Source organism: Tasmannia lanceolata, unplaced genomic scaffold, assembly GCF_043159265.1.
Source record: "Tasmannia lanceolata isolate RefF3 unplaced genomic scaffold, GAP_Taslan_0.1 ptg000007l, whole genome shotgun sequence".
In the NCBI taxonomy this organism is placed as follows: Eukaryota; Viridiplantae; Streptophyta; class Magnoliopsida; order Canellales; family Winteraceae; genus Tasmannia; species Tasmannia lanceolata.
In genome coordinates this window covers 726,255-736,422 of record NW_027518684.1, presented here as the reverse complement: position 1 = coordinate 736,422, position 10,168 = coordinate 726,255, and the positions used below count along the sequence as shown (strand labels likewise).

General features: G+C 39.8%; 1 protein-coding gene across 1 annotated transcript; it reads right to left on the bottom strand.

The window, feature by feature from the left end:
- Positions 1-1,483: 1,483 nt before the first annotated feature.
- LOC143881329 (galactinol synthase 1-like) lies at positions 1,484-4,086 on the bottom strand. Its single transcript, XM_077384342.1, has 4 exons — positions 3,668-4,086; positions 2,538-2,858; positions 2,273-2,407; positions 1,484-1,942 (listed from the first exon to the last, which is right to left on the bottom strand). The coding sequence occupies exons 1-4, from the start codon at positions 3,992-3,994 to the stop codon at positions 1,739-1,741; spliced, it is 987 nt and encodes a 328-aa protein (XP_077240457.1). The 5' UTR covers positions 3,995-4,086; the 3' UTR covers positions 1,484-1,738.
- Positions 4,087-10,168: the final 6,082 nt, after the last annotated feature.

Here is a 10,168-nt window from a genome sequence, read left to right as displayed (position 1 = left end):
CCTTTTGTCTTTTCTGAAAATGACATTATTTTCAGTAAAAAAAAAAGTACAAATGGGTTTGGCAATATCATTCCCTTTGGACAGGATACGATACTTTATCCTTTCAAATTTAGCATGATGAAAGGAAACTGACATCCCACACAATCACATACCATATATTTGACAATCAAAATACGGTGCCTATTTAAGACATGATAAATGCTAATTAAGACATAAAGGTTGTGACTACTTAGGACATGATACCATTTGTTAGGCCAAAAATCGGTAACAGGTACGGCAGTGACGTAAGAGCTGAGCTGGATGACCAGAGGAACTGAGTCCTAAAGGACCGGAGTGAAGAGACTGAATCCTGCTGAGAGAGCTGAGTCCTGCACAAAGGCAAGCGAGGTCAGAAGACCAACCCGGGTGTTACTCTGGACAGGCCCTTCGATACTCAAGTCAGCATAAGCAGGAGTGCAGAGCTAGTTTAAGAGTTTTAGGTGGAGAGGAGGTTTTTCATTACCCTTGGTTTGAGCTTTGAACTCCCTTTTATAGAGGGAGAGTTGGTGACGTGGGGATTACCTGCTCTAGGACAGGTGGCAGCCTGCTATAGGCTGGAGTTCACCTACTCCAGGACAGGTGGTGGTCTGTGATAGGCTTGAGCTCGCCTACTCCAGGACAGGTGGCAGCCTGCTATAGACTGGAGTCCACCTACTCCAGGACAGGTGGTGGCCTGTGATAGGCTTGATTTCACCTACTCCAAGACAGGTGACAGCCTGCTATAGGCTGGAGTTTACCTACTCCAGGACAGGTGGTGGCCTGTGATAGGCTTGAGTTTTTACACCCCATCACCATCTTTTGAATTCTGATACACACAATCATTGAGTTTTTATATGATGCCTGACTGTGAAAAATTACAAGGGCAGGGTTTTGAAACCATGCAAACCCTGCCCTTGATTTTTAACCTTGTCAAATCACCTTTTTTAACTACCCACTTGGATCAAAAATCAAAGGAGCAAGGTTTTGACACCCTTTCACAGTCAGCCGCCATATAAATTCTCTCAAGAAGTAAATGATTTATCCTATTATCAGAACATGGTTGTGCCTATTTAAGACATAATGAATGCTATTGAATATAGGCACGCACTACCATATTTTGCGTCGATATATTTCTTGGGAAATGGCATCAAGAAAGACAGCTGGATTTGTTCAAATACCAAAATATGGTTGTGCTGATAACATTTCCCTATTTTTGAGCTCTTCTATTTTTATCATATAAAAATTTAGAGAAAGTCTAGACTCATTTGAGCCCTTGCGGAATAAAGTGGAAAGGAGACCTCATTATGCTATACTCCCTTGCGGAATAAAGTGGAAAGGGGACCCCATTAAGCTCTACTTTGCATAAAAATACTTGTACATATGGATCAAAGGATTTGTTAGGGACCATCACAGAAGGCATTTTGGGGGCCAGCTGTTGCATGAGAGAGCAGCCACATAGGCTCACTTTTTCAAAAAAATATGTGTCTTATTTGATTTATTTTATTTCATAATAATCTTTTTCTTATAATACTATAATGCTATTTGCAAATATTCCACAAAAACCCATACAAGAAACAAAGGAAAAGAAAGAAAAGGGTACACTATCATTTATATATCAATCCTTTTTCCACAAACAAACCATATGTACCCTGACCCAACTTTCAAATACTCTATTATTTACTGTTAGAAATAGACGCGCGCGTGAGATTTAGCAGAGTCCTCAAGCAGCAGACGGGGCCGTTATGTAGTTAACGACTCCACCTTCGGTCATGGCGGCTAGGAACGCAGGCAAATCTCCACCGTTGGCTGGTTTATAATCCAACGACTCATCGTTGTACACGTCCCACCACTTTTTCACCAACACCTTTATATCTTCTCTCTGCATGTTCTCTTCCTTCCCCGTGTACCTCCATGGCTTCGAGCCCTACACACAATGGTAATCTCGTAATTATCAGCACCATTTGATAAAATGACCATTTTAACCCTGAAATTTAATGGGATTTTTATTAGCTCTTAGGTGGCCTTCTCTTTCTATTTTTTTATTCTTTTTCCCCTTAAAATGGGGTTTTACTAGAAGATATTTTTCAGCATCAGACAAGATAACGACGACCTTATTACCTCACATCGTTTATTTGGGTTATTTCCACCCATAATTTTGGAAGAAGTGGCTTTCTCATTCTCATTTATCCCTAAATTAATGGGCTTTCCTTTTCATAAAGATATTTATGAGAGATTAATTAATTAACAAACTCACCGCAGCACAGTAGTGCACGACTTTGACCTTGTCGAGCTCTACGTTCTCAGGGTGACGCCATAACATTGCTAGAACCAGGTTGAAGATGAGAGGGATAGGCTTGTAAATATCTTTAAAGAACATGTTCAAAAAGTCCTGCAAAACGAAAATTAAAAATACCCATATCATTTTCTTTTCATTCTAAACAAAACCCTATAGCTTAACTTTTATGCTTACCCTTATCTTTTACTCGACAAGATTTTACCCTCTGTTGAGGAGATTATACCTGCTCGGCAAAAGGCGTGGGTGGAGTGATCTGGAGAGTGTGAAGGAGGGCATTGCAGGTCTTTTCGCTAGGCTCAAAGACGAACATTCCTGCGTTGAAGTAGAGGGAGGGAGGTGGGCCCATCTCGGTAGGCCACGTCACCTTATCAGGGCACTGCTGGCAGTAGCCAATCTGATACTGACGCGTGTGGCTCCACGTCTTCTCGCAAAAGCAATCCATCACGGCATAAAAATGGCCGTCCGGATAATCAAAGAGGTAGTCAATGTTATCATACACTTGGATGTCTGCGTCTAAATATATCATTTTTGAGTATTCTTCAAACTGCATTAAAAATAAGACTCGTCTGTCAGAAGCTGTCAAATGACTAAAATGCCCTCTAATTACTAAAAAAAATATGCTTCAATCCTCAGACTGCATGAAAAGTAAGGGCTCGTTTATCAGAAGCTATCAAATGACTAAAAAGCCCTCTAATTACTAAAAAGACCCAATTCACATATTCCTCAGACTGCATGAAAAGTTAAAAAAAGACTAGTCTATCAGAAACTTCTCGATCAAAGGCTGTAAATGACTAAAATGCCCTCCAATGACTAGAATATGGAGACAGAGATTCATCAAACTGCATGAAAAAAAGGAGATCTCATATGACGTGTGCGCGTTAAGTGCAGTAGTTTTCAGAATAAAGTGGGGCCCACTTCTTAGGATGATCTAAACCGTTCATTTGATGGGCCAAAACTATTTATCCCATAAATCATCTCTATAGGATGATCCCAGCCCACCAATACTTAGAGGTTTCTATAAGGTACAGTCCCATTACAGATCTGAGGGGGTTAAGATCATTCATTCTATATAGATGATTTACATGATACAGTTTTGATCAACTATCAAATGAACGGTTCTCATATGATCCTACGAAGTAGATCAAATGAACGGTACTCATACAGGTTTCTACGTACATCCTGAAAAAATCCCTACTTCAAACGCCCACATAATATAGAATCTCTAAAAAAAGATTCATCATTCAGAAACTTCTACGCCAAAGATTGTGATATTGTATAGAACTAAAGGCCCTGGAATTACTAACAAAATAAAAGGACTTGTAACACTGCATGCATATAGATTTTGATACGTACAGCCCATATCCTAAGCTTAGAGTAGTTGATGACGTAATAGGCCATGGCAAACTGAGTGTGGTTTTCCGGCGGGTAGACGGGCTCTATCTCTCTGACAATACAGCCCTGAGATTTCAAAATCCGGCGGTGTTCCTCCGGCACGTCAGGCAAAACCGCCACCACTAACGGATAAGCGGTTTTGACTTTCCTCAGCCCTTTTGCAAGCCCCACCGCTCCTTTTATATAGTCACCATTACCAGCCAAGAAAGTCACGTAAGCCTTTCTCGGGAAACCGCTTACCGGTTTTTCCAGAAGGTCGGTTTTGCTGCTCAAGATTTCTAAAGCCATTTGAGTTGTAAAAGTAAGAAGGGATTTCGAATGAGGAGAAAAATGAAGCAATGGAATTCTTTGGAAATGTAGTGAATTGGAAGGATGGAGGGTTCGTGGCCTTAAATAAGCGCCAAATGACAGTGAAATGAAGCTAAATGACGGGGATGTGAATTTGGAGGGGATTGATCTCTGGTATTTTGACGACGCGTGGATTTTAGTGGTGATCGAACGGTTATTACTTATTAGGAGGGTGTTTGGGAAAGTTCTGGCCGGACAGCGAGTCATACAGAAGATGGTAGAAGGACTTGGGATCGGCGAGTAATTCAATTCATCGCCTACTCGTGAATCTTTTGAAAGAAAAAAAAAAGACGATTATTGGTACTTCTTTCCTTACCATCACGTTTGGGGCCCATATGAATCGTCTGAGCTCTGATCTGATAACCACACGACCTTAATATATTATTCAATGTTAGAGAATTTATATGGTTTGATTTTTCTAAGCTTTTTTAGTAGTATTGATCTCAACGGTGATGATGATAAGGCTATATGAGTGTAGTCGTGGTGGGCTAATCTCAGCCGCACCCAGAGAGAGAAGAATATAAAAAAGGCAAAAGGTAACTCGACAAAAGGAGAACATGAATTTCACAAACTAGTCGCTGTCCCTTCCATAATAGAAAAAGGAAAGATTTTATACGGTGTGGTCATAAAAGGAAAGATCTCCTGAAATATTTTTTCAGAGAGTACAGTTGCGGCAGGGCCTCACGGATGATCCAAACCGTTCATTTGTCGGGCTAGAACGAACTAGACGGATCGTACATTGTGTAAACTTCTATAGATCAGGGGATTATGATCATTTCCTCTTTAAAATTCCTTCTTTCATAAAGCCTTTTATTTCTAGAGAGAGAAAGAGAGAAAAAAAAAAAAAAAAAAGGAGATTCCTACGGATATAGTGGAAGGGTTAATGAAGGTAGAGATTTGAGGGATTTGCTTAATATAATTAAGGGTGAAATAGGTAGTGAAAACAAGTTAAAAGCTACTTAAGGCACGTGATGATTTTATTGGTAGTTTAAAAAAAAAATTTGGGGGATTCATGTTCTAATTTAGGGGGTTTTTAGTAGTTTTCCCTAACATAAATTCGGAGATAAAAATAGAAAGTTACATTGATAAGTATGGATAGAGAATATCGTAATCGAACATAGTTGTGTAATCCATCCATCTTGGTTACCTAGTCTAACCTACTTGCCTCATCTACCACCCAAAAAATTCAACAGTAAGTTATTACCAAATGTTATATAAATAAAAGATGAATGATAGATGCAAGGGAGCCCTTGCATAAAGAGCTAAAATAGGGTTCTTGATTGGTTCCACATCATTGAGTGTAACCGTTTAAAATCAGTTGAAAAAGTAAATTCGGTTACACGACGTGGAACCAATCACGGGCCCTTTTCTTTTACGGCTCTTTATGCAAGGGCTCCCTTGCATCTATCATTGCTCTAAATAAAATGACAAAAAATAATGTAAAACTTTGTAAAGAGAATTCTTGCCTGATAGACCGTGACCATTATTAGGGAACTAGCTGAGTTGACCCGGTTGGCTCGAGAAAAAGCCAGTGGGTGAAATCCAACCTGATTTTCAGAATTAGCCAAGTAGATGATGACTGAGGTTGAGTTAAATTAGTCAATTTTGTTAGATTAGGATTGTCTCTCTTTAAGTTTTATTTTTCATCCATTTTCTTGTTTGTTCTTGTAAGAGGTTTGTATAAGCACTATTTAGGCCCTCTTTGTTTTAGATTGTGGAGTCCCCAACCAATTAATTGCACTAAATTTGAGTCCAATAATCAGCTGAGGACTCCACAATCGGTTGTCATAATCTAAAACAAACAGGCCCTAAGGTTCAGTGTTAGTAATCCGAGATTAGCAAAAGTCTTTTCATATAAGATGGTATCCGTCAAGGTTAATCGGACCATGCCATGGACCCTGGTCACAAATATTAGTGAGCCGGTCCGACGGCAGAGATCCAGCTAAGTTTTAAATGAGGAGAATTAAGAAGAATACATTATAAGATAAAGAGAAGATCTCGAGTGTATTTCTGTCTACTCACTGTAAGAGGGTGGCCATTGGAAGAAAAGGGAGCGAATATCTCATTTCCCAATTCATTTACTTTTTTTGTGAAATGGTAAAATTTCCTTTGATGGCCTCTCCGGTTTACTTATCGTACGTCCATTTAAAAGGCCATTGATTAGATGATTTCTGGGTCCTGAATGATGAATAGTAATACTGACTTTTACACTCCTTCCTTAAAGGCATATGTTGGGCCCCACTTCTCCCTTCGTTTGTGCACTCAAATAGGTTGACTCGAATGGATGATGTTGAGAACACCTGATGAGGTGATCCTAGCCGCTTGATCCATCAAGACTCATCTAAGGATCTTCCAGTCCAAGATAAACCGTTGATTTTTCATATCCCTTTATCTATGCATGGGATATCCATTCATGTAGGGGCAAAGACCATGTGAGTCATCTCGTGATGTTCTACAAGATCAACGGTCTTGATCTCTCATACACCTCCACAATCCCTTATGTTCCCTTGTGGTATCTAAAAATTGCCTTTTACCATTGTAAGAACTCTAAACTGAAGGGCGCCCTCTCAAAATTCCAGCTATAAGGCGCTCGATTGGACCATCTCATCAAATCACATTTATCTATTTTCTGTGCTTTAGTGAGATGATTAATGGGGGCGTTCTTGTAGGTGCTTTTTTGCAAAGGCGTCCTTCATTTTAGCATTTCACATACTATGATTGCAAAAGTGACTTTCTGCGTGAATCCCGTAAGATTCAAATATGCCCAAAATTTACTTTTGGAGTAATGCTAGGGAGACCCAGAGTCGGACCGAACAAATTATTTCACGCCACAACATCACTAGTGACGTGAGCAATCCCTTAACTTTAGGAAAATAATAAAAAAGTAAAATTTTCTTTTAACACATGGCATATTTTCATTGCAGGTCCCGTTTTAGGTCCTACTCTAGGTCTCCACCTCATTTTCCTTACTTTTTTCAAGCTATTGTATTTCCTTAAAAAATATAAGCTTGCCAAAAAAAGAACGACAGGTTGGGAAGAATGACAGGATATGGAAATATCAATTAAGAGTAGTGCAAATATCATAACAAGGGAATGCGAATATCAATTTCGTTGAACATATTTCATATTTGTGCTGAAAACGAGGTGGATAAGCCTTTGAACATCCGACATGTGTCCCATCATCTTATCTTTTAGAGGCTATCCCATTGCCACGTGGCATTTCAACATTTTCCTCGAAGCACCTCGGGGAACACTTTTTTCCTTTCTTCCACTCTCTCTTCTACACTTGTCAAACGGAGGCAAAAGAAGGCAAAATACAACAACATATTTTCGGCCCATTTTCTTCCATTGGCCAACCCATTTTAGTGCATTTATGACCACTTTTTTACAATAGAAGGGGGTGGCTCGGCTAAGAAAAGAGAGCCCCTATTTTGTCTTTATTATTACCGTGGGACCATCTTCGTGGCCATAGTTTGAGTCACGAAACGTTCTTTCCAAAAATTTCCAATTTCCTATAGCAATCCACCGTCAAAAAATAATAATTAACAATTAGGCCGACTAAAGTCTGAGAAAGATCTACAAGTGGCAAATATTTAATTAGAGAAACGTGAAGGTGCACATATTTTTTAAAAATACAACGGGCCCCACATTTTTCTAAGATCTAAACCATTCAGCTGTTGGGCCCAGACGTAAACAGGTCGTACCTTGCAAATCATCTACAGATTGGATGGTCGGGATCATCTTATTGAGATTATATTTGGAGACCAATCTATTTACATAGAGGCCCGACAAATGAATGGTTAGGATGTTTGAACAAGCTGGGCCCCACTTCTTTTTCGAAAAATATTCGCTCCTGAATGAACCCAATCACTAGATCGACACTTTACTCGTAAAAGAGTGGGCCCTATTGAAGATAGAGATTGATGCAGGTGATAATTTTGGTTGCAGTCGCAAGTGACCTTAGCTTTTCCATAGAAGATACGTCGGTAGTTAGTTGTTACCGACCTAGCTGTGTGGAAAGATAATCTTTTTTAATGTACTCGTATCTTCGTACATCTTTTCTTTTCAACTGTTTCATCATTCTACTATAGAAGATAATCCTTTTTAATGTAGTCAAATGAATCTTCCCCAGTCTTCTTTTCTTTCCATTTTCTCTTTTTGGAAGTTTCTAAGCAATTCCCCAAAACATTTTAGCAGGAGAAGAAGTGCCACCTCACATGAATTCAATTAATAAGACAAATTAAGATATGAGGTGGCTCTTTTGCTTGAAAAAGAGCAGTTTCAACTTGAGTAATGCTAGGGAAACCAAGAGTAGGGGACTTGATTCACGCCACACTAGGGGTGTCAATTTTGGCTCGGGCTCGGAAGCTCGCTCGAGCTCGGCTCGAAAAAAGCTCGGCTCGAGCTCGGCTCGAATTCTTAACGAGCCGAGCCGAGCCGGCTTGCCAGGCTCGTTAAGCTTAACGAGCCGAGCCCGATTTAGGCCAGGCTCGGCTCGGCTCGGCTCGGCTCGTTAAGGCTCGTATAAAAATATATAGTAATTTTTTTCCGTAATAAATATAATACAGTAGTAGTAAACAGTAGTAGGAAACAGTAGGAAACATCTGTGACAGCGCATAATCATGACTTTTGTCTACTTTTTTAGTAATTGTAATAACTTGCAAACTTTTGTTCGTATTTTTTTCCTAATTGTCATAACTTGCCAACTTTTATTCGTAATTTTTCATTTAAAACTTTAGCTATTTTACTTTTTCAGTAATGATTACTTTTTTTCTTTTTCGTTTTGCTAGCGAACTTTTCCGGAGACACCTTTTTCTTTTTAAAATAACCCAACCACTTTTTTCTTTTTGCTAGCGGCCTTTGCGAGACATCTTTTTCTTTTTAAAATAGCCAACCAGCCAAGCTCGATAAGGCTAGCGAGCGGCTCGCGAGCCTAGCCGAGCCTGGCCGAGCCGAGCCGAGCCGAGCCTGGTTCGAGCCCGAGCCCAAGCCGAGCCTAACATTTTAGCTTAACGAGCCAGGCTCGGCTCGGCTCGGCTCGGCTCGTTTACACCCCTACGCCACACCATCATAAGTGACGTGAGATTTCCCTTAAGTTTAGGAAAATCAATACATTTTTTTTTAACCCATGGCATCTTCTTCTAACTGCGGGTCGGTGCTAGGTGGTACTATAGTAGGTCTCATATCATTTTCCTTTCAAATTTGATTTTGTTCCGAGTTGGTTTGGCACTTCATTTTTTTAATCTTCGAAAGTATTCCCTTTTCTTCTTCCCTCCTCCCCAATTCCCATTACCAAATTTGCTTTTGAACTTCCCATTTCTTTTTCTTTTTTTGTCCCTATTTCTTTCCGTATCTAACTCCTGAATATTTTTTACACGTGTCCGATGAGTCATGACAATACAATAGGGCCCACCACAAAGAACTCTAACAACTAACATCATGTGTTGTGGGCTCCATTTGTACAACACTAATTATAATTCATTTCGGGGTGATGATTTTTTCACCCCCTTTAGGATTATGCGCCCCTTTGTAAAGTGAACTGTGGAAAACTTTAACGTTTTTTTATGCCAAATCAGGTTACAAAGGAGGTGCATAATACTACGCCGGGGGTTAAAAAATCATCTTTGTACATTTCATTTATCAAATTTATTTAATGGATTATGCCCAGCTGAAATGATATTGGCACTCCCCCAGAGGAGGGGTATTTACGTCATTTTATTAGAAGCCAGATTCCGTGACTGTTTGAACCATTTTATTTGTCGTGTTATGCACGTGTCATAGTTTTGAGCGTTTGTCTCTTTAAGAAATGGGTCCTGTCTTCCAAGTCTGATGCCACGTGGCACGCCCCACACTTTCCTCGAAGGAACAGTGGGATAGACCTCGATCCTGTTTGAGATTTGCGGTGGGACCCACCCGTATGGATATGAAAAAGGGCCGGCCACCATCCCTTTTCTTGAACAGTCATCTTCTTCTTTCATTTGCCAACTCTATGACATTTATTCCAACCCAATCCTGAAATTTTGCCTCTCCACCGACTAAATTAAATTACTACATTGCCTTGACCGTCTATGAAGACTACAAGTAGTAGATGTGAATATTTCTTTAATTACTTAA